The sequence below is a fragment of the Oncorhynchus nerka genome, linkage group LG7 (genome assembly GCF_034236695.1).
Source record: "Oncorhynchus nerka isolate Pitt River linkage group LG7, Oner_Uvic_2.0, whole genome shotgun sequence".
NCBI classification, from domain to species: domain Eukaryota; kingdom Metazoa; phylum Chordata; class Actinopteri; order Salmoniformes; family Salmonidae; genus Oncorhynchus; species Oncorhynchus nerka.
The window spans coordinates 91,193,553-91,219,091 of NC_088402.1; the positions used below are offsets into that span (position 1 = coordinate 91,193,553).

At 49.8% G+C, this 25,539-nt stretch overlaps 1 protein-coding gene across 1 annotated transcript in view; it reads left to right on the forward strand.

Annotated features, from left to right (window-relative positions):
• The window catches only part of LOC115126578 (transcription elongation factor A protein 2-like), a 44,892-nt gene that overhangs the window by 11,106 nt on the left and 8,247 nt on the right, over positions 1 to 25,539 (forward strand). Inside the window, exons 4-8 of the mRNA XM_065020968.1 lie at positions 7,588 to 7,684; positions 11,918 to 12,072; positions 18,730 to 18,786; positions 19,192 to 19,346; positions 22,061 to 22,207. Coding sequence (XP_064877040.1) covers positions 7,588 to 7,684; positions 11,918 to 12,072; positions 18,730 to 18,786; positions 19,192 to 19,346; positions 22,061 to 22,207 — 611 coding nt within the window. The remainder of the gene's footprint in view (positions 1 to 7,587; positions 7,685 to 11,917; positions 12,073 to 18,729; positions 18,787 to 19,191; positions 19,347 to 22,060; positions 22,208 to 25,539) is intronic.

Here is a 25,539-nt window from a genome sequence, read left to right on the forward strand (position 1 = left end):
TAGGTCTGCCTCACATCTCATAGGACTCTGTCTGTAGGTCTGCCTCACATCTCATAGGACTCTGTCTGTCTGTAGGTCTGCCTCACATCTCATAGGACTCGGTCTGTCTGTAGGTCTGCCTCACATCTCATAGGACTCGGTCTGTCTGTAAGTCTGCCTCACATCTCATAGGACTCTGTCTGTAGGTCTGCCTCACATCTCATAGGACTCGGTCTGTCTGTAGGTCTGCCTCACATCTCATAGGACTCGGTCTGTCTGTAGGTCTGCCTCACATCTCATACGACTCTGTCTGTCTGTAGGTCTGCCTCACATCTCATACGACTCTGTCTGTAGGTCTGCCTCACATCTCATACGACTCGGTCTGTCTGTAGGTCTGAATCATATCTCATACGACTCTGTCTGTAGGTCTGCCTCACATCTCATACGACTCTGTCTGTCTGTAGGTCTGCCTCACATCTCATACGACTCTGTCTGTCTGTAGGTCTGAATCATATCTCATACGACTCTGTCTGTAGGTCTGCCTCACATCTCATACGACTCTGTCTGTCTGTAGGTCTGCCTCACATCTCATACGACTCTGTCTGTCTGTAGGTCTGCCTCATACCTGTGAAACATGGTGTCTGTCTGTAGGTCTGCCTGTACTGGACAGGTGGGATCCTGTCTGATCTAGAGAGACCGGGACATATACTTATTATAATAGAGTAATACAACCACTATAGTTTAAGAAGTCCAAACAGGAAGCATGTGTCTATGGTAGTGAACTTGATTAGAAAATTAGACCTCTCTGGAAAGGAAATGTATGTCTCTCCCTTCAGCAAAATATATTTGACCTCCATCCTCTCTGAACGCATGAGGGGAAAAAAACGTGACCCTCCCCTATATCCAAAATAGGAATTAAAACATAATTTAATTTGATAGAGCAGTCTGACTGAGCGGTGGTAGGCAGCAGCAGGCTGACTGAGCGGTGGTAGGCAGCAGCAGTCTGACTGAGCGGTGGTAGGCAGCAGCAGTCTGACTGAGCGGTGGTAGGCAGCAGCAGTCTGACTGAGCGGTGGTAGGCAGCAGCAGTCTGACTGAGCGGTGGTAGGCAGCAGCAGGCTGACTGAGCGGTGGTAGGCAGCAGCAGTCTGACTGAGCGGTGGTAGGCAGCAGCAGGCTGACTGAGCGGTGGTAGGCAGCAGCAGTCTGACTGAGCGGTGGTAGGCAGCAGCAGGCTGACTGAGCGGTGGTAGGCAGCAGCAGTCTGACTGAGCGGTGGTAGGCAGCAGCAGGCTGACTGAGCGGTGGTAGGCAGCAGCAGGCTGACTGAGCGGTGGTAGGCAGCAGCAGGCTGACTGAGCGGTGGTAGGCAGCAGCAGGCTGACTGAGCGGTGGTAGGCAGCAGCAGTCTGACTGAGCGGTGGTAGGCAGCAGCAGTCTGACTGAGCGGTGGTAGGCAGCAGCAGTCTGACTGAGCGGTGGTAGGCAGCAGCAGTCTGACTGAGCGGTGGTAGGCAGCAGCAGTCTGACTGAGCGGTGGTAGGCAGCAGCAGGCTGACTGAGCGGTGGTAGGCAGCAGCAGTCTGACTGAGCGGTGGTAGGCAGCAGCAGGCTGACTGAGCGGTGGTAGGCAGCAGCAGTCTGACTGAGCGGTGGTAGGCAGCAGCAGTCTGACTGAGCGGTGGTAGGCAGCAGCAGTCTGACTGAGCGGTGGTAGGCAGCAGCAGTCTGACTGAGCGGTGGTAGGCAGCAGCAGTCTGACTGAGCGGTGGTAGGCAGCAGCAGTCTGACTGAGCGGTGGTAGGCAGCAGCAGTCTGACTGAGCGGTGGTAGGCAGCAGCAGTCTGACTGAGCGGTGGTAGGCAGCAGCAGTCTGACTGAGCGGTGGTAGGCAGCAGCAGTCTGACTGAGCGGTGGTAGGCAGCAGCAGTCTGACTGAGCGGTGGTAGGCAGCAGCAGTCTGACTGAGCGGTGGTAGGCAGCAGCAGTCTGACTGAGCGGTGGTAGGCAGCAGCAGGCTGACTGAGCGGTGGTAGGCAGCAGCAGTCTGACTGAGCGGTGGTAGGCAGCAGCAGGCTGACTGAGCGGTGGTAGGCAGCAGCAGGCTGACTGAGCGGTGGTAGGCAGCAGCAGTCTGACTGAGCGGTGGTAGGCAGCAGCAGGCTGACTGAGCGGTGGTAGGCAGCAGCAGGCTGACTGAGCGGTGGTAGGCAGCAGCAGGCTGACTGAGCGGTGGTAGGCAGCAGCAGTCTGACTGAGCGGTGGTAGGCAGCAGCAGTCTGACTGAGCGGTGGTAGGCAGCAGCAGTCTGACTGAGCGGTGGTAGGCAGCAGCAGTCTGACTGAGCGGTGGTAGGCAGCAGCAGGCTGACTGAGCGGTGGTAGGCAGCAGCAGGCTGACTGAGCGGTGGTAGGCAGCAGCAGGCTGACTGAGCGGTGGTAGGCAGCAGCAGTCTGACTGAGCGGTGGTAGGCAGCAGCAGTCTGACTGAGCGGTGGTAGGCAGCAGCAGTCTGACTGAGCGGTGGTAGGCAGCAGCAGTCTGACTGAGCGGTGGTAGGCAGCAGCAGTCTGACTGAGCGGTGGTAGGCAGCAGCAGTCTGACTGAGCGGTGGTAGGCAGCAGCAGTCTGACTGAGCGGTGGTAGGCAGCAGCAGGCTGACTGAGCGGTGGTAGGCAGCAGCAGTCTGACTGAGCGGTGGTAGGCAGCAGCAGGCTGACTGAGCGGTGGTAGGCAGCAGCAGGCTGACTGAGCGGTGGTAGGCAGCAGCAGTCTGACTGAGCGGTGGTAGGCAGCAGCAGTCTGACTGAGCGGTGGTAGGCAGCAGCAGTCTGACTGAGCGGTGGTAGGCAGCAGCAGGCTGACTGAGCGGTGGTAGGCAGCAGCAGTCTGACTGAGCGGTGGTAGGCAGCAGCAGTCTGACTGAGCGGTGGTAGGCAGCAGCAGGCTGACTGAGCGGTGGTAGGCAGCAGCAGTCTGACTGAGCGGTGGTAGGCAGCAGCAGTCTGACTGAGCGGTGGTAGGCAGCAGCAGTCTGACTGAGCGGTGGTAGGCAGCAGCAGGCTGACTGAGCGGTGGTAGGCAGCAGCAGTCTGACTGAGCGGTGGTAGGCAGCAGCAGGCTGACTGAGCGGTGGTAGGCAGCAGCAGTCTGACTGAGCGGTGGTAGGCAGCAGCAGTCTGACTGAGCGGTGGTAGGCAGCAGCAGGCTGACTGAGCGGTGGTAGGCAGCAGCAGTCTGACTGAGCGGTGGTAGGCAGCAGCAGGCTGACTGAGCGGTGGTAGGCAGCAGCAGGCTGACTGAGCGGTGGTAGGCAGCAGCAGTCTGACTGAGCGGTGGTAGGCAGCAGCAGTCTGACTGAGCGGTGGTAGGCAGCAGCAGTCTGACTGAGCGGTGGTAGGCAGCAGCAGGCTGACTGAGCGGTGGTAGGCAGCAGCAGTCTGACTGAGCGGTGGTAGGCAGCAGCAGTCTGACTGAGCGGTGGTAGGCAGCAGCAGGCTGACTGAGCGGTGGTAGGCAGCAGCAGTCTGACTGAGCGGTGGTAGGCAGCAGCAGTCTGACTGAGCGGTGGTAGGCAGCAGCAGTCTGACTGAGCGGTGGTAGGCAGCAGCAGGCTGACTGAGCGGTGGTAGGCAGCAGCAGTCTGACTGAGCGGTGGTAGGCAGCAGCAGGCTGACTGAGCGGTGGTAGGCAGCAGCAGGCTGACTGAGCGGTGGTAGGCAGCAGCAGGCTGACTGAGCGGTGGTAGGCAGCAGCAGGCTGACTGAGCGGTGGTAGGCAGCAGCAGGCTGACTGAGCGGTGGTAGGCAGCAGCAGTCTGACTGAGCGGTGGTAGGCAGCAGCAGTCTGACTGAGCGGTGGTAGGCAGCAGCAGTCTGACTGAGCGGTGGTAGGCAGCAGCAGGCTGACTGAGCGGTGGTAGGCAGCAGCAGTCTGACTGAGCGGTGGTAGGCAGCAGCAGGCTGACTGAGCGGTGGTAGGCAGCAGCAGGCTGACTGAGCGGTGGTAGGCAGCAGCAGGCTGACTGAGCGGTGGTAGGCAGCAGCAGTCTGACTGAGCGGTGGTAGGCAGCAGCAGGCTGACTGAGCGGTGGTAGGCAGCAGCAGTCTGACTGAGCGGTGGTAGGCAGCAGCAGGCTGACTGAGCGGTGGTAGGCAGCAGCAGGCTGACTGAGCGGTGGTAGGCAGCAGCAGGCTGACTGAGCGGTGGTAGGCAGCAGCAGGCTGACTGAGCGGTGGTAGGCAGCAGCAGGCTGACTGAGCGGTGGTAGGCAGCAGCAGTCTGACTGAGCGGTGGTAGGCAGCAGCAGTCTGACTGAGCGGTGGTAGGCAGCAGCAGTCTGACTGAGCGGTGGTAGGCAGCAGCAGGCTGACTGAGCGGTGGTAGGCAGCAGCAGTCTGACTGAGCGGTGGTAGGCAGCAGCAGTCTGACTGAGCGGTGGTAGGCAGCAGCAGTCTGACTGAGCGGTGGTAGGCAGCAGCAGTCTGACTGAGCGGTGGTAGGCAGCAGCAGTCTGACTGAGCGGTGGTAGGCAGCAGCAGTCTGACTGAGCGGTGGTAGGCAGCAGCAGTCTGACTGAGCGGTGGTAGGCAGCAGCAGTCTGACTGAGCGGTGGTAGGCAGCAGCAGTCTGACTGAGCGGTGGTAGGCAGCAGCAGTCTGACTGAGCGGTGGTAGGCAGCAGCAGTCTGACTGAGCGGTGGTAGGCAGCAGCAGTCTGACTGAGCGGTGGTAGGCAGCAGCAGTCTGACTGAGCGGTGGTAGGCAGCAGCAGGCTGACTGAGCGGTGGTAGGCAGCAGCAGTCTGACTGAGCGGTGGTAGGCAGCAGCAGGCTGACTGAGCGGTGGTAGGCAGCAGCAGTCTGACTGAGCGGTGGTAGGCAGCAGCAGTCTGACTGAGCGGCTCGTAAGCATTCATTCAAACAGTGAGTTTTTTAGTGCCTTTTGCCAGCAGCTCTTCGTTTTGCGTCAAGCATTGCGCTGTTTATGACTTCAAGCCTATCAACTCCCCGAGATGAGGCTGGTGTAACCGATGTGAAATGGCTAGCTAGTTAGCGGGGTGCGCGCTAATAGCGTTTCAAACATCACTCGCTCTGAGACTTGGAGTGGTTGTTCCCCTTGCTCTGCATGGGTAACGCTGCTTCGAGGGTGGCTGTTGTCGTTGTGTTGCTGGTTCGAGCCCAGGGAGTGGCGAGAAGAGGGACGGAAGCTATACTGTTACACTGGCAATACTAAAGTGCCTATAAGAACATCCAATAGTCAAAGGTATATGAAATACAAATGGTATAGAGGGAAATAGTCCTATAATTCCTATAATAACTACAACCTAAAACTTCTTACCTTTGAATATTGAAGACTCATGTTAAAAGGAACCACCAGCTTTCATATGTTCTGAGCAAGGAACTGAAACGTTAGCTTTCTTACATGGCACATATTGCACTTTTACTTTCTTCTCCAACACTTTGTTTTTGCATTATTTAAACCAAATTGAACACGTTTCATTACTTATTTGAGGCTAAATTGATTTAATTGATGTATTATATTAAGTTAAAATAAGTGTTCATTCAGTATTGTTGAAATTGTCATTCTTACAAATTAAAAATTAAAAAACGACTGATTAATCGGTATCGGTATCGGCGTTGAAAAATCATAATCGGCCGACCTCTAAAATCTATTATAGTAGTAGCAAGCTATCAAAGTTGACCTCTCGGTCCTCCTCGTCTTCGCGATCTCATTCTCAAACTGAACAGAACATAGGCTAGTCCGTCTGTAAAATAATGAGTTTTTTGGACTAGGCCTTCCTAGCCTATATGCCGTGCATCATGTGACTGAGACCACTCTAACTAGCCTATAGGTTGTAGATCATGTGACTGAGACCACTCTAACTAGCCTATAGGTGTTGGATCATGTGACTGAGACCACTCTAACTAGCCTATAGGTTGTGGATCATGTGACTGAGACCACTCTAACTAGCCTATAGGTTGTAGATCATGTGACTGAGACCACTCTAACTAGCCTATAGGTTGTGGATCATGTGACTGAGACCACTCTAACTAGCCTATAGGTTGTAGATCATGTGACTGAGACCACTCTAACTAGCCTATAGGTTGTGGATCATGTGACTGAGACCACTCTAACTAGCCTGTAGGTTGTGGATCATGTGACTGAGACCACTCTAACTAGCCTATAGGTTGTAGATCATGTGACTGAGACCACTCTAACTAGCCTATAGGTTGTGGATCATGTGACTGAGACCACTCTAACTAGCCTATAGGTTGTAGATCATGTGACTGAGACCACTCTAACTATACTATAGGTTGTGGATCATGTGACTGAGACCACTCTAACTAGCCTATAGGTTGTGGATCATGTGACTGAGACCACTCTAACTAGCCTATAGGTTGTAGATCATGTGACTGAGACCACTCTAACTAGCCTATAGGTTGTGGATCATGTGACTGAGACCACTCTAACTAGCCTATAGGTTGTAGATCATGTGACTGAGACCACTCTAACTAGCCTATAGGTTGTGGATCATGTCACTGAGACCACTCTAACTAGCCTATAGGTTGTGGATCATGTGACTGAGACCACTCTAACTAGCCTATAGGTTGTGGATCATGTGACTGAGACCACTCTAACTAGTCTATAGGTTGTAGATCATGTGACTGAGACCACTCTAACTAGCCTATAGGTTGTAGATCATGTGACTGAGACAACTCTAACTAGCCTATAGGTTGTAGATCATGTGACTGAGACCACTCTAACTAGCCTATAGGTTGTGGATCATGTGACTGAGACCACTCTAACTAGCCTATAGGTTGTAGATCATGTGACTGAGACCACTCTAACTAGCCTATAGGTTGTGGATCATGTCACTGAGACCACTCTAACTAGCCTATAGGTTGTAGATCATGTGACTGAGACCACTCTAACTAGCCTATAGGTTGTGGATCATGTGACTGAGATCACTCTAACTAGCCTATAGGTTGTAGATCATGTGACTGAGACCACTCTAACTAGCCTATAGGTTGTAGATCATGTGACTGAGACAACTCTAACTAGCCTATAGGTTGTAGATCATGTGACTGAGACCACTCTAACTAGCCTATAGGTTGTGGATCATGTGACTGAGACCACTCTAACTAGCCTATAGGTTGTGGATCATGTGACTGAGACCACTCTAACTAACCTATAGGTTGTGGATCATGTGACTGAGACCACTCTAACTAGCCTATAGGTTGTAGATCATGTGACTGAGACCACTCTAACTAGCCTATAGGTTGTGGATCATGTGACTGAGACCACTCTAACTAGCCTATAGACACACTTGATATGGTCCAGTATGAGAATCAGAGATTAAGGGTGGTGTCATGCACATTGATATATAGCCTCATAAGCAACTAAATACTTAAACACTGACATTTTGACATTTAATCTATTACAAATAGTTAGACTAGATGATAATAAAAATAAATAATACTAAACCCTGATCTTGACAAACATTTTAAAAAGCAAAAACCTCCCTAATTTTCCTCCAGGTACCCATTATGTAAATGTTGACCCATCACCTATATAGATATGAATCAGCTGACTGTGTGTCCCTACAGACGGTTCTGAGGGGAAGGCTGTGGAGGAGAAGAGGAGGGAGGGCTCTCCTCTGAGGTCATCTTCGTCCAAGGACAGTCCTGGATCCAGCGACCGCAGGTGAGACGCCGTGCCAACCCGAGTGTCAGTCATGTAACAAGAGGTAGTTCAGTGAATAACCTTGTCTGAACGCTGAAGACGTGTGTGAGCTCCCTGAACTAATCAAATCAAATGTAGTTATAAAGCCCTTCTTACATCAGCTGATATCTCAAAGTGCTGTACAGAAACCCAGCCTAAAACCCCAAACAGCAAGCAATGCAGGTGTAGAAGCACGGTGGCTGGGAAAAACTCCCTAGAAAGGCCAAAACCTAGGAAGAAACCTAGAGAGGAACCAGGCTATGAGGGGTGGCCAGTCCTCTTCTGGCTGTGCCGGGTGGAGATTATAACAGAACATGGCCAAGATGTTCAAATGTTCATAAATGATCAGCAGGGTCAAATAGTGGTAGCTTATAGTTTGTGAATCATGCCTAGGCTTTAGCTCAGCGGGCTACTCGTTGGTGATGGGTAATCTAGCTTGAGCCCAAAGGACTTGGGTTGGTAGGTAGACGACAGGGTTTAACTGGTAGGTAGACGACAGGGTTTAACCTGTAGGTAGACGACAGGGTTTAACTGGTAGGTAGACGACAGGGTTTAACTGGTAGGTAGACGATAGGGTTTAACCTGTAGGTAGACGACAGGGTTTAACTGGTAGGTAGACGACAGGGTTTAACTGGTAGGTAGACGACAGGGTTTAACCTGTAGGTAGACGACAGGGTTTAACTGGTAGGTAGACGACAGGGTTTAACCTGTAGGTAGACGACAGGGTTTAACTGGTAGGTAGACGATAGGGTTTAACTGGTAGGTAGACGACAGGGTTTAACCTGTAGGTAGACAATAGGGTTTAACTGGTAGGTAGACGATAGGGTTTAACCTGTAGGTAGACAATAGGGTTTAACTGGTAGGTAGACGATAGGGTTTAACCTGTAGGTAGACAATAGGGTTTAACTGGTAGGTAGACGATAGGGTTTAACCTGTAGGTAGACGACGAGGGTTTAACCTGTAGGTAGACAATAGGGTTTAACTGGTAGGTAGACGACAGGGTTTAACCTGTAGGTAGACGATAGGGTTTAACTGGTGGGTAGACGATAGGGTTTAACTGGTAGGTAGACGATAGGGTTTAACTGGTAGGTAGACGATAGGGTTTAACTGGTAGGTAGACGATAGGGTTTAACCTGTAGGTAGACGATAGGGTTTAACTGGTAGGTAGACGATAGGGTTTAACCTGTAGGTAGACGACGAGGGTTTAACTGGTAGGTAGACGAGGGTTTAACGAGGGGTTTAACTGTAGGTAGGGGTAGACGATAGGGTTTAACCTGTAGGTAGACGAGGGTTTAACTGGTAGGTAGACGATAGGGTTTAACCTGTAGGTAGACAGGGTTTAACTGGTAGGAGGGTTTAACTGGTAGGTAGACGATAGGGTTTAACTGGTAGGTAGACGATAGGGTTTAACCTGTAGGTAGACGATAGGGTTTAACTGGTAGGTAGACGATAGGGTTTAACTGGTATAGGGTTTAACTGGTAGGTAGAGGTTTAACGTATAGGGTTTAACCTGTAGGTAGACGATAGGGTTTAACTGGTAGGTAGACGATAGGGTTTAACCTGTAGGTAGACGATAGGGTTTAACTGGTGGGTAGACGATAGGGTTTAACCTGTAGGTAGACGACGAGGGTTTAACTAACAGGTAGACGACAGGGTTTAACCTGTAAGTAGACGACAGGGTTTAACCTGTAGGTAGACGATAGGGTTTAACTGGTAGGTAGACGATAGGGTTTAACTGGTAGATAGACGACAGGGTTTAACTGGTTGGTAGACGATAGGGTTTAACTGGTAGGTAGACGATAGGGTTTAACTGGTAGGTAGACGATAGGGTTTAACTGGTAGGTAGACGACGAGGGTTTAACTGGTAGGTAGACGATAGGGTTTAACTGGTTGGTAGACGATAGGGTTTAACTGGTAGGTAGACGATAGGGTTTAACTGGTAGGTAGACGACGGGGGTTTAACTGGTAGGTAGACGATAGGGTTTAACTGGTGGGTAGACGACGAGGGTTTAACCTGTAGGTAGACGATAGGGTTTAACTGGTAGGTAGACGACAGGGTTTAACTGGTGGGTAGACGATAGGGTTTAACCTGTAGGTAGACGACAGGGTTTAACTGGTAGGTAGACGATAGGGTTTAACCTGTAGGTAGACGACAGGGTTTAACTGGTAGGTAGACGACAGGGTTTAACCTGTAGGTAGACGACAGGGTTTAACTGGTAGGTAGACGATAGGGTTTAACTGGTAGGTAGACGACAGGGTTTAACCTGTAGGTAGACAATAGGGTTTAACTGGTAGGTAGACGATAGGGTTTAACCTGTAGGTAGACAATAGGGTTTAACTGGTAGGTAGACGATAGGGTTTAACCTGTAGGTAGACAATAGGGTTTAACTGGTAGGTAGACGATAGGGTTTAACCTGTAGGTAGACGACGAGGGTTTAACCTGTAGGTAGACAATAGGGTTTAACTGGTAGGTAGACGACAGGGTTTAACCTGTAGGTAGACGATAGGGTTTAACTGGTGGGTAGACGATAGGGTTTAACTGGTAGGTAGACGATAGGGTTTAACTGGTAGGTAGACGATAGGGTTTAACTGGTAGGTAGACGATAGAGTTTAACCTGTAGGTAGACGATAGGGTTTAACTGGTAGGTAGACGATAGGGTTTAACCTGTAGGTAGACGACGAGGGTTTAACTGGTAGGTAGACGACGAGGGTTTAACTGGTAGGTAGACGATAGGGTTTAACCTGTAGGTAGACGATAGGGTTTAACTGGTAGCTAGACGATAGGGTTTAACCTGTAGGTAGACGACGAGGGTTTAACTGGTAGGTAGACGATAGGGTTTAACCTGTAGGTAGACGACGAGGGTTTAACTGGTAGGTAGACGATAGGGTTTAACTGGTAGGTAGACGATAGGGTTTAACTGGTAGGTAGACGATAGGGTTTAACCTGTAGGTAGACGATAGGGTTTAACCTGTAGGTAGACGACGAGGGTTTAACTGGTAGGTAGACGATAGGGTTTAACTGGTAGGTAGACGATAGGGTTTAACTGGTAGGTAGACGATAGGGTTTAACCTGTAGGTAGACGATAGGGTTTAACTGGTGGGTAGACGATAGGGTTTAACCTGTAGGTAGACGACAAGGGTTTAACTAACAGGTAGACGACAGGGTTTAACCTGTAAGTAGACGACAGGGTTTAACCTGTAGGTAGACGATAGGGTTTAACTGGTAGGTAGACGATAGGGTTTAACTGGTAGATAGACGACAGGGTTTAACTGGTTGGTAGACGATAGGGTTTAACTGGTAGGTAGACGATAGGGTTTAACTGGTAGGTAGACGATAGGGTTTAACTGGTAGGTAGACGACAAGGGTTTAACTGGTAGGTAGACGATAGGGTTTAACTGGTTGGTAGACGATAGGGTTTAACTGGTAGGTAGACGATAGGGTTTAACTGGTAGGTAGACGACGGGGGTTTAACTGGTAGGTAGACGATAGGGTTTAACTGGTGGGTAGACGACGAGGGTTTAACCTGTAGGTAGACGATAGGGTTTAACTGGTAGGTAGACGACAGGGTTTAACTGGTGGGTAGACGATAGGGTTTAACCTGTAGGTAGACGACAGGGTTTAACTGGTAGGTAGACGATAGGGTTTAACCTGTAGGTAGACAATAGGGTTTAACTGGTAGGTAGACGACAGGGTTTAACTGGTAGGTAGACGACAGGGTTTAACTGGTAGGTAGACGATAGGGTTTAACTGGTGGGTAGACGACGAGGGTTTAACCTGTAGGTAGACGACAGGGTTTAACTGGTAGGTAGACGACAGGGTTTAACTGGTGGGTAGACGATGAGGGTTTAACCTGTAGGTAGACGACAGGGTTTAACCTGTAGGTAGACGATAGGGTTTAACTGGTAGGTAGACGATAGGGTTTAACTGGTAGGTAGACGATAGGGTTTAACTGGTAGGTAGACGATAGGGTTTAACCTGTAGGTAGACGACAGGGTTTAACCTGTAGGTAGACGATAGGGTTTAACTGGTAGGTAGACGACATGGTTTAACTGGTAGGTAGACGACAGGGTTTAACTGGTAGGTAGACGATAGGGTTTAACCTGTAGGTAGACGACGGGGGGTTTGATACCCAGTCAGAATAAATGGAAGGATCAGGGTGACTCATAACACAATGTAACACTTTCTTCTCGCTGTCGCCCTCTTGTCTACCCTAGTAAGAAACAAGAACTGCCGGAGCCCCCGAAGACTCCCACCACACCTACAACCCCCACCACCCTAAAGTTCACCTCCTTCCCCCCCACTCCCGTCACCACTGACAGCGTACGCACCAAGTGCCGAGAGCTGCTGGTGGCTGCCCTGCAGACCGACGGTGAGGCAGACTCTACAAAGATGGCTGCCATTATCAGCACATTCCAGAGCTGTATAGGTTTATACAGTGGCCTTCAGAAAGTATTCGAACCCCTTGACTTTCTCCACATTTTGTTGTTGTGTTGCAGCCTGAATTTAAAATGGATGACATTGACATGTTGTGTCACTGGCCTACACATAATACCCCATAATGTCAAAGTGGAATTATGTTTTTAGAAATGGTTTACACTTAAATTAAAAATGACAAGCTGAAATGTCTTGAGTGAAAAAGTATTCAACCCCTTTGTTATGGCAAGCCTAAATAAGTTTAGGAGTAAAAATGTGCTTAACAAGTCATATACACTACGGGATGGGGTTGAGGTCAGGGCTCTGTGCAGGCCAGTTAAGTTCTTCCACACCAATCTCGACAAACCATTTCTGTATGAATCTCGCATTGTGCAAGGGGGCATTGTCATGCTGAAACAGGAAAGGGCCTTCCCCAAACTGTTGCCACAATGTTGGAAGCACAGTATCGTCTAGCATGTCATGACGAACAGTTCTTGTGCTGATGTTGCTTCCAGAGGCAGGTTGGGACTCTGTAGTGAGTGTTGCAACTGAGGATAGATGATTTTTCAGCACTCACTGGTCCCGTTCTGTGAGCTGGTGTGGCCTGCCACTTTGTGGCTGAGCCGTTTTTGCTCTTGGACATTTCGACTTAACAATAACAGCACTTACAGTTGACCGGGGCAGCTCTAGCACGGCAGAAATCTGAGGAATTGACTTGTTGGACTGTGCCACGTTCAAAGGCACACTCTTCAGTATGGCCCATGCTACTGCCAATGTTTGTCTATGGAGATTGGATGGCTGTGTGCTCAATTTAATACACCTGTCAGCAACGGGTGTGGCTGAAATAGTTTGAAGGGGTGTCCACATACCTTTGGCCATGTCGTCTATTAAGTTGCATGGACTCACTCTGTGTGCAATAAGAGATTGACATTTATTTTTTTAACGACTACCTCATCTCTGTACCCCACACATACAATAATCTGTAAGTTCTCTCAATGAAGCAGTGATTATCAAACACAGATTTAATCACAAATGCCAGGGAGGTTTTCCAATGCCTCGTAAAGAAGGGCACCTATTGGTAAAACAAAGCAGACACTGAATATCCCTTTTGAGCATGGTGAAGTTATTAATTACACTTTGTATGCATTATCAATTCACCCCAGTTAATACAAAGACACAAGCGTCCTTCCTAACTTGGTTGCCGGAGAGGAAGGAAACCGCTCAGAGATTTCACCATGAGGCCAATAGTGACTTTAAAACAGTTACAGAGTTTAATTGTAGTTAGTCTACAATTACCAACCTAAATGACAGTGAAAAGAAGGAAACCTGTACAGAATAAAAATATCCAAAGCTTACATTCTGTTTGCAATAAGGCAGAAAGTAAAACTGAAAAAAATGTGGCAAAGAAATTATCTTTATGTCCTGAATACGAAAGCATTATGTTTGGGGGAAAGACAACACGTCACTGAGTACCACTCTTCATAGTTTCAAGCATGGTGGTGGCTGCATCATGTTATGGGTATGCTTGTCATCGGCAAGAACTAAGGAGTTTTTAATAAAAAATAAACTGAATAGATCGAAGCACAAGGAAATCCTAGAGGAAAACCTGGTTCAGTCTGGGAGATGAATTCACCTTTTCAGCAGGACAACAACCTAAAACACATGGCCACATCTACACTGGAGTTGCTTACCAAGAAGACCCTGAATGTTTTAGAGTGGCCTAGTTGCAGTTTTGACTTAAATCATCTTGAAAATCTATGGCAAGACCAGAAAATGGTTGTGTAGTAATGATCAACAACCAATTTGACAGAGCTTGGAATTTAAAAAAAAGAGTAATGTGCAAATATTGTACACTCCAGGTGTGCAAAGCTCTTAGAGACTTACCCCAGAAAGACTCACAGCTCTTAGAGACTTACCCCAGAAAGACTCACAGCTGTAATCGCTGCCAAAGGTTATTCTAACATGTATTGACTTAGGGGTGTGAATACTTATGGAAATGAGATCTTTCTTCAGTTCATTTTCAATACATTTGAAACTGTTAATAAAAACATGTTTTCACTTTGTCGTTATGGGGTACTGTGTGTAGAATTATAAAACATGGAATCCATTTTGAATTCAGTGTGTAACACAACACAATGTGGAATAAATCAAGGGTCCCTCTGTGGGTGTAACAGAGCCCAATCACAAGGGGGGTCTATGGTATGGGGTGGCTGGAGGGACATTTTAAATTAACGTGAAATTTGTGCTAAAAAGTGGCTTGTGAAAGTATTCACCCCCTTATTACAGACTGGGTCAGGTTGAGACATGTAGGTATTACAGACTGGGTCAGGTTGAGACATGTAGGTATTACAGACTGGGTCAGGGTCAGGTTGAGACATGTAGGTATTACAGACTGGGTCAGGTTGATACATGTAGGTATTACAGACTGGGTCAGGTTGAGACATGTAGGTATTACAGACTGGGTCAGGTTGAGACATGTAGGTATTACAGACTGGGTCAGGTTGAGACATGTAGGTATTACAGACTGGGTCAGGGTCAGGTTGAGACATGTAGGTATTACAGACTGGGTCAGGTTGAGACATGTAGGTATTACAGACTGGGTCAGGGACAGGTTGAGACATGTAGGTATTACAGACTGGGTCAGGTTGAGACATGTAGGTATTACAGACTGGGTCAGGTTCAGGTTGAGACATGTAGGTATTACAGACTGGGTCAGGTTGAGACATGTAGGTATTACAGACTGGGTCAGGGTCAGGTTGAGACATGTAGGTATTACAGACTGGGTCAGGTTGAGACATGTAGGTATTACAGACTGGGTCAGGTTGAGACATGTAGGTATTACAGACTGGGTCAGGGTCAGGTTGAGACATGTAGGTATTACAGACTGGGTCAGGTTGAGACATGTAGGTATTACAGACTGGGTCAGGTTGAGACATGTAGGTATTACAGACTGGGTCAGGTTGAGACGTAGGTATTACAGACTGGGTCAGGGACAGGTTGAGACATGTAGGTATTACAGACTGGGTCAGGTTGAGACATGTAGGTATTACAGACTGGGTCAGGTTGAGACATGTAGGTATTACAGACTGGGTCAGGTTGAGACATGTAGGTATTACAGACTGGGTCAGGTTGAGACATGTAGGTATTACAGACTGGGTCAGGGTCAGGTTGATACATGTAGGTATTACAGACTGGGTCAGGTTGAGACATGTAGGTATTACAGACTGGGTCAGGTTGAGACATGTAGGTATTACAGACTGGGTCAGGTTGATACATGTAGGTATTACAGACTGGGTCAGGTTGAGACATGTAGGTATTACAGACTGGGTCAGGTTGAGACATGTAGGTATTACAGACCCCCCTAACGTAATTACAAGAGTAGGGGATAAACATATAAAATCCACAGAGGAACTTTTGTCTGAAAAGAAATGTCAGTTTTAAGTGTCTGAACCCACTTGCCTTAGAGCTGATTACAACAACAACAACGAATATAATGTAACTGTATGCATTTATGTCATGTAGCACTGAGTGAAAGCAACATTTGGAAAGTTGTCTATTGAACAGCTACCTAACAAAGTGATGTCTACATTTATCATAAACATTCATAGGTGATATTTCAGACCTATTTTCATCTGTGTTTTCTTTTTTATTTTAACCTTTATTTAACCAGGCAAGTCAGTTAACAACAAATTCTTATTTTCAATGAAGGCCTAGGAACAGTGGGGTTAACTGCCTGTTCAGGGGCAGAACGACAGAATATTGTACCTTGTCAGCTCGGGGATTCGAACTTGCAACCTTTCGGTTACTAGTCCAACGGTCTAAACACTAGGCTACCCTGCCGCCTCTACACTCTAACCACTAGGCTACCCTGCCGCCTCTACGCTCTAACCACTAGGCTACCCTGCCGCCTCTACACTCTAACGACTAGGCTACCCTGCCACCCCTACACTCTAACCACTAGGCTACCCTGCCACCTCTACACTCTAACCACTAGGCTACCCTGCCGCCTCTACACTCTAACCACTAGGCTACCTGCCACCTCTACACTCTAACCACTAGGCTACCCTGCCGCCTCTACACTCTAACCACTAGGCCACCCCGCCGCCTCTACACTCTAACCACTAGGCTACCCTGCCGCCTCTACACTCTAACCACTAGGCCACCCTGCCGCCTCTACACTCTAACCACTAGGCCACCCTGCCGCCTCTACACTCTAACCACTAGGCTACCCTGCCGCCTCTACACTCTAACCACTAGGCCACCCTGTCGCCTCTACACTCTAACCACTAGGCCACCCTGCCGCCTCTACACTCTAACCACGAGGCTACCCTGCCGCCCCTACACTCTAAACACTAGGCTACCCTGCCACCTCTACACTCTAACCACTAGGCTACCCTGCCGCCTCTACACTAACCACTAGGCCACCCTGCCGCCTCTACACTCTAACAACTAGGCTACCCTGCCGCCCCTACACTCTAACCACTAGGCTACCCTGACGCCTCTACACTCTAACCACTAGGCTACCCTGCCGCCTCTACACTCTAACCACTAGGCCACCCTGCCGCCTCTACACTCTAACCACTAGGCCACCCTGCCGCCTCTACACTCTAACCACTAGGCTACCCTGCCGCCTCTACACTCTAACCACTAGGCTACCCTGTCGCCTCTACACTCTAACCACTAGGCCACCCTGCCGCCTCTACACTCTAACCACGAGGCTACCCTGCCGCCCCTACACTCTAAACACTAGGCTACCCTGCCACCTCTACACTCTAACCACTAGGCTACCCTGCCGCCTCTACACTAACCACTAGGCCACCCTGCCGCCTCTACACTCTAACAACTAGGCTACCCTGCCGCCCCTACACTCTAACCACTAGGCTACCCTGACGCCTCTACACTCTAACCACTAGGCTACCCTGCCGCCTCTACACTCTAACCACTAGGCTACCCTGCCGCCTCTACACTCTAACCACTAGGCTACCCTGCCACCCCTACACTCTAACCACTAGGCTACCCTGCCGCCTCTACGCTCTAACCACTAGGCTATCCTGCCGCCTCTACACTCTAACCACTAGGCTACCCTGCCGCCTCTACACTCTAACCACTAGGCTACCCTGCCGCCTCTACACTCTAACCACTAGGCTACCCTGCCGCCTCTACACTCTAACCACTAGGCTACCCTGTCGCCTCTACGCTCTAACCACTAGGCCACCCTGCCGCCTCTACGCTCTAACCACTAGGCACCCTGCCACCCCTACACTCTAACCACTAGGCCACCCTGCCGCCTCTACACTCTAACCACTAGGCTACCCTGCCACCTCTACACTCTAACCACTAGGCTACCCTGCCACCTCTACACTCTAACCACTAGGCTACCCTGCCGCCTCTACACTAACCACTAGGCCACCCTGCCGCCTCTACACTCTAACAACTAGGCTACCCTGCCGCCCCTACACTCTAACCACTAGGCTACCCTGACGCCTCTACACTCTAACCACTAGGCTACCCTGCCGCCTCTACACTCTAACCACTAGGCTACCCTGCCGCCTCTACACTCTAACCACTAGGCTACCCTGCCACCCCTACACTCTAACCACTAGGCTACCCTGCCGCCTCTACGCTCTAACCACTAGGCTATCCTGCCGCCTCTACACTCTAACCACTAGGCTACCCTGCCGCCTCTACACTCTAACCACTAGGCTACCCTGCCGCCTCTACACTCTAACCACTAGGCTACCCTGCCGCCTCTACACTCTAACCACTAGGCTACCCTGTCGCCTCTACGCTCTAACCACTAGGCCACCCTGCCGCCTCTACGCTCTAACCACTAGGCTACCCTGCCACCCCTACACTCTAACCACTAGGCCACCCTGCCGCCTCTACACTCTAACCACTAGGCTACCCTGCCACCTCTACACTCTAACCACTAGGCTACCCTGCCACCTCTACACTCTAACCACTAGGCTACCCTGCCACCTCTACACTCTAACCACTAGGCTACCTGCCTCCTCTACACTCTAACCACTAGGCTACCTGCCTCCTCTACACTCTAACCACTAGGCTACGCTGCCGCCCCTACACTCTAACCACTAGGCTACCCTGCCACCCCTACACTCTAACCATTAGGCTATCCTGCCGCCTCTACACTCTAACCACTAGGCTACCCTGCCACCTCTACACTCTAACCACTAGGCTACCCTGCCACCTCTACACTCTAACCACTAGGCTACCCTGCCACCTCTACACTCTAACCACTAGGCTACCCTGCCACCTCTACACTCTAACCACTAGGCTACCCTGCCGCCCCACAGGTCTCTGGTTGTTTGTGTATGAATAACGACTTGTATTCCACAATTGATCTCTAACATCAACAACTTGCAATATTGGGTTTACATGATGATTATGACACTTTTTAAGTTAAAGAATGTGTCACAATCTATCAACTTAACCACTTTCATTGTGAAATATTTTTTATACAACCATTTTAATATAAGGGAGACCTTGGATAGAGGGGTAGTGTTTTGTTCTACCTCGAGTAACGGTATCTCAAACTAAAGCCCCCTTTTTTTGAGGATTGACCAATAGCTGACTACTCTGTTTTATATTCCAGATGACTACAAGCCCATTGGAGCAGACACTGACAATTTGGCTGCTCAGATTGAGGACTATATCCTTTCCACCTGTGATCTTGTGGTGTGGTGAGGACCAGACACATTGTAATAGTGTGAGGACAGAGTTGTTCTTGTTGTCGTGTTGTTTCTGGTGGTGTGGTGAGGACCAGAGGCATTGTAATAGTGTGAGGACAGAGTTGTTCTTGTTGTCGTGTTGTTTCTGGTGGTGTGGTGAGGACCAGACGCATTGTAATAGTGTGAGGACAGTTGTTCTTGTTGTCGTGCTGTTTCTGGTGGTGTGGTGAGGACCAGAGGCATTGTAATAGTGTGAGGACAGTTGTTCTTGTTGTCGTGCTGTTTCTGGTGGTGTGGTGAGGACCAGACGCATTGTAATAGTGTGAGGACAGAGTTGTTCTTGTTGTCGTCCTGTTTCTGGTTCTCCTTCACTCTCCCTGCTTCACGTATCTACCAGGAGTTTAAGTCTACAGACCAGAAGTACAAGTCCAGACTGAGGAGCCGTATCTCCAACCTGAAGGACCAGAAGAACCCGGACCTCCGACGCAACGTCCTCGCTGGGAACATCTCTGCTGACCGTATCGCTAACATGGCCGCTGAGGTAAATGGGGTGGGGGCGTGGGGTGGGGGCGTGGGCGGGAGGTTTTGTGTGGGGAGCGTGGGGGGAGGTGTGTGTGGGGGGGAGTGTGTGTGGGGAGCGTGGGGGGAGGTGTGTGTGTGGGGGGGAGTGTGTGTGTGGGGAGCGTGGGGGGGAGGTGTGTGTGTGGGGAGCGTGGGGGGAGGTGTGTGTGGAGGAGTGTGTGTGTGGGGAGCGTGGGGGAAGTGTGTGTGTGGGGGGGGGGGTAGTGTGAGAGAGAGGTGTCTGTGTATTTCGTGTTCTAATAGTATCGTACTTCAGTTCAGCTGGTGTCTAACCAGGCCCCAACCAAACCAAAGGCCCCAGGCCCCAACCAAACTAGTGAGCTCGCATAATCCCTTACAAGACCCCTTCGCTTGAAAAACAAAGACGTTGTAGCCAGAATAATCTAAGATAACTACATTTGTACATCTGACAGAGATGTTTGGTGCAGTATTTCTCAATGGATTTTATTTATGTTTTGACATGAAAGCGAGTCGTCTCTTGTTGAATTACAACAAAAAACTTCATTGGAGAAAACCCTACTGTTGACCAATCACAGAACGAAGGGGGCGTGGACTTCAGCTACCGACTTCGACTTTCCTTTCCCTTTTTTTCTTTCCGGAACAGTCAGAGGAAAAAAAACAAACAATGTGAAGCATTCGGAGAGGAGAGGAGAGGAGAGTGGTGTTAGAGAGGAGAGGAGAGTGGTGTTAGAATAGAGAGGAGAGGAGAGTGGTGGTAGAATGGAGAGGAGAGAAGAGTGGTGTTAGAGAGGAGAGGAGAGGAGAGTGGTGTTAGAGAGGAGAGGAGAGTGGTGTTAGAATAGAGAGGAGAGGAGAGTGGTGTTAGAGAGGAGAGGAGAGGAGAGTGGTGTTAGAGAGGAGAGGAGAGGAGAGTGGTGTTAGAGAGGAGAGGAGAGTGGTGTTAGAATAGAGAGGAGAGGAGAGTGGTGGTAGAATGGAGAGGGAGAAGAGAGGAGAGGAGAGGGAGGAGAGGAGAGGAGAGGAGAGGAGAGGAGAGGAGAGGAGAGGAGAGGAGAGGAGAGAGGAGAGAAGAGGAGAGGAGAGTGGTGTTAGAGAGGAGAGGAGAGTGGTGTTAGAATAGAGAGGAGAGGAGAGTGGTGGTAGAATGGAGAGGAGAGAAGAGGAGAGGAGAGGAGAGGAGAGGAGAGGAGAGGAGAGGAGAGGAGAGAAGAGGAGAGAAGAGGAGAGGAGAGGAGAGAGGAGAGGAGAGAAGAGGAGAGGAGAGGAGAGTGGTGTTAGAGAGGAGAGGAGAGTGGTGTTAGAATAGAGAGGAGAGGAGAGTGGTGGTAGAATGGAGAGGAGAGAAGAGGAGAGGAGAGGAGAGGAGAGGAGAGGAGAGGAGAGAAGAGGAGAGGAGAGAAGAGGAGAGAAGAGGAGAGGAGAGGAGAGGAGAGAAGAGGAGAGGAGAGGAGAGGAGAGGAGAGGAGAGAAGAGGAGAGAAGAGGAGAGGAGAGTGGTGTTAGAGAGGAGAGGAGAGTGGTGGTATAATAGAGAGAAGAGGAGAGTGGTGTTAGAGAGGAGAGGAGAGGAGAGTGGTGGTAGAATAGAGAGGAGAGGAGAGTGGTGGTAGAATGGAGAGGAGAGGAGAGTGGTGGTAGAATGGAGAGGAGAGGAGAGAAGAGGAGAGTGGTGTTAGAGAGGAGAGGAGAGTGGTGTTAGAGAGGAGAGGAGAGTGGTGGTAGAATAGAGAGGAGAGGAGAGTGGTGGTAGAATGGAGAGGAGAGGAGAGTGGTGGTAGAATGGAGAGGAGAGAAGAGGAGAGGAGAGGAGAGTGGTGTTAGAGAGGAGAGGAGAGTGGTGGTAGAATAGAGAGGAGAGGAGACTGGTGGTAGAATGGAGAGGAGAGGAGAGTGGTGGTAGAATGGAGAGGAGAGGAGAGTGGTGGTAGAGAGGAGAGGAGAGTGGTGGTAGAATGGAGAGGAGAGTGGTGTTAGAGAGGAGAGGAGAGGAGAGTGGTGGTAGAATAGAGAGGAGAGGAGAGTGGTGGTAGAATGGAGAGGAGAGGAGAGTGGTGGTAGAATGGAGAGGAGAGGAGAGAAGAGGAGAGTGGTGTTAGAGAGGAGAGGAGAGGAGAGTGGTGTTAGAGAGGAGAGGAGAGGAGAGTGGTGTTAGAGAGGAGAGGAGAGTGGTGGTAGAATAGAGAGGAGAGGAGAGTGGTGGTAGAATGGAGAGGAGAGTGGTGGTAGAATGGAGAGGAGAGTGGTGTTAGAGAGGAGAGGAGAGTGGTGGTAGAATAGAGAGGAGAGGAGAGTGGTGGTAGAATGGAGAGGAGAGGAGAGTGGTGGTAGAATGGAGAGGAGAGGAGAGGAGAGGAGAGAAGAGGAGAGGAGAGTGGTGTTAGAGAGGAGAGGAGAGTGGTGGTAGAATAGAGAGGAGAGGAGACTGGTGGTAGAATGGAGAGGAGAGGAGAGTGGTGGTAGAATGGAGAGGAGAGGAGAGTGGTGGTAGAGAGGAGAGGAGAGTGGTGGTAGAATGGAGAGGAGAGGAGACTGGTGGTAGAATGGAGAGGAGAGGAGAGTGGTGGTAGAGAGGAGAGGAGAGTGGTGGTAGAATGGAGAGGAGAGGAGCACCCGTTTTGACAGGTGCTTTGAAATATAAGGGTTTCACTCTAAAACAGTGTGGTTTGTGTGCACTTCATCTCTGTAAAGGTTCTGCCTGTGTGTGACCCAACAGGAGATGGCCAGCGCGGAGCTGAAAGAGATGAGGAAGACGTTGACCAAGGACGCCATCAGAGAGCACCAGCTGTCTAAAGTGGGCGGGACCGAGACGGACATGTTTCAATGTGGCAAATGCAGGGGCAAGAACTGCACCTACACACAGGTACCGACATAGTGAACTGGACCTCTACACAGGTACTGACATAGTGAACTGGACCTCTACACAGGTACTGACATAGTGAACTGGACCTCTACACAGGTACTGACATAGTGAACTGGACCTACACACAGGTACCGACATAGTGAACTGGACCTCTACACACAGGTACCGACATAGTGAACTGGACCTCTACACACAGGTACCGACATAGTGAACTGGACCTACACACAGGTACTGACATAGTGAACTGGACCTCTACACACAGGTACCGACATAGTGAACTGGACCTACACACAGGTACCGACATAGTGAACTGGACCTCTACACACAGGTACTGACATAGTGAACTGGACCTCTACACACAGGTACCGACATAGTGAACTGGACCTCTACACACAGGTACCGACATAGTGAACTGGACCTCTACACACAGGTACCGACATAGTGAACTGGACCTACACACAGGTACTGACATAGTGAACTGGACCTCTACACAGGTACTGACATAGTGAACTGGACCTCTACACAGGTACTGACATAGTGAACTGGACCTCTACACAGGTACTGACATAGTGAACTGGACCTACACACAGGTACTGACATAGTGAACTGGACCTCTACACAGGTACTGACATAGTGAACTGGACCTACACACAGGTACTGACATAGTGAACTGGACCTCTACACAGGTACTGACATAGTGAACTGGACCTCTACACAGGTACTGACATAGTGAACTGGACCTACACACAGGTACTGACATAGTGAACTGGACCTCTACACAGGTACTGACATAGTGAACTGGACCTCTACACACAGGTACTGACATAGTGAACTGGACCTCTACACAGGTACTGACATAGTGAACTGGACCTCTACACAGGTACCGACATATTGAACTGGACCTATACACAGGTACTGACATAGTGAACTGGACCTCTACACAGGTACCGACATATTGAACTGGACCTATACACACAGGTACCGCCATAGTGAACTGGACCTATACACACAGGTACCGACATAGTGAACTGGACACAGGTACCGACATAGTGAAATGGACACAGGTACTGACATATTGAACTGGACCTATACACACAGGTACCGACATAGTGAACTGGACACAGGTACCGACATAGTGAACTGGACCTATACACAGGTACTGACATAGTGAACTGGACCTCTACACACAGGTACTGACATAGTGAACTGGACCTCTACACAGGTACTGACATAGTGAACTGGACCTACACACAGGTACCGACATAGTGAACTGGACCTCTACACAGGTACTGTCATAGTGAACTGGACCTACACACAGGTACCGACATAGTGAACTGGACCTCTACACACAGGTACTGTCATAGTGAACTGGACACAGGTACTGTCATAGTGAACTGGACCTCTACACAGGTACTGACATAGTGAACTGGACCTCTACACAGGTACCGACATAGTGAACTGGACCTCTACACAGGTACCGACATAGTGAACTGGACCTACACACAGGTACCGACATAGTGAACTGGACCTACACACAGGTACTGTCATAGTGAACTGGACCTCTACACACAGGTACTGTCATAGTGAACTGGACACAGGTACTGTCATAGTGAACTGGACCTCTACACAGGTACTGACATAGTGAACTGGACCTCTACACAGGTACCGACATATTGAACTGGACCTATACACACAGGTACCGACATAGTGAACTGGACCTATACACACAGGTACCGACATAGTGAACTGGACACAGGTACTGACATAGTGAACTGGACCTCTACACACAGGTACCGACATAGTGAACTGGACCTACACACAGGTACCGACATAGTGAACTGGACCTCTACACACAGGTACTGACATAGTGAACTGGACCTCTACACACAGGTACCGACATAGTGAACTGGACCTCTACACACAGGTACCGACATAGTGAACTGGACCTACACACAGGTACTGACATAGTGAACTGGACCTCTACACACAGGTACCGACATAGTGAACTGGACCTACACACAGGTACCGACATAGTGAACTGGACCTCTACACACAGGTACTGACATAGTGAACTGGACCTCTACACACAGGTACCGACATAGTGAACTGGACCTCTACACACAGGTACCGACATAGTGAACTGGACCTACACACAGGTACTGACATAGTGAACTGGACCTCTACACAGGTACTGACATAGTGAACTGGACCTCTACACAGGTACCGACATAGTGAACTGGACCTCTACACACAGGTACCGACATAGTGAACTGGACCTATACACAGGTACCGACATAGTGAACTGGACACAGGTACCGACATAGTGAACTGGACCTCTACACACAGGTACCGACATAGTGAACTGGACCTACACACAGGTACTGACATAGTGAACTGGACCTCTACACACAGGTACCGACATAGTGAACTGGACCTACACACAGGTACCGACATAGTGAACTGGACCTCTACACACAGGTACTGACATAGTGAACTGGACCTCTACACACAGGTACCGACATAGTGAACTGGACCTCTACACACAGGTACCGACATAGTGAACTGGACCTACACACAGGTACTGACATAGTGAACTGGACCTCTACACAGGTACTGACATAGTGAACTGGACCTCTACACAGGTACCGACATAGTGAACTGGACCTCTACACACAGGTACCGACATAGTGAACTGGACCTATACACAGGTACCGACATAGTGAACTGGACACAGGTACCGACATAGTGAACTGGACCTCTACACAGGTACTGACATAGTGAACTGGACCTCTACACACAGGTACCGACATAGTGAACTGGACCTCTACACAGGTACCGACATAGTGAACTGGACCTCTACACAGGTACCGACATAGTGAACTGGACCTCTACACAGGTACTGACATAGTGAACTGGACCTATACACACAGGTACCGACATAGTGAACTGGACCTCTACACACAGGTACCGACATAGTGAACTGGACCTCTACACACAGGTACCGACATAGTGAACTGGACCTCTACACGCAGGTACTGACATAGTGAACTGGACCTCTACACACAGGTACCGACATAGTGAACTGGACCTCTACACACAGGTACCGACATAGTGAACTGGACCTCTACACAGGTACTGACATAGTGAACTGGACCTCTACACACAGGTACCGACATAGTGAACTGGACCTCTACACAGGTACTGACATAGTGAACTGGACCTATACACACAGGTACCGACATAGTGAACTGGACCTCTACACAGGTACCGACATAGTGAACTGGACCTCTACACACAGGTACTGACATAGTGAACTGGACCTCTACACAGGT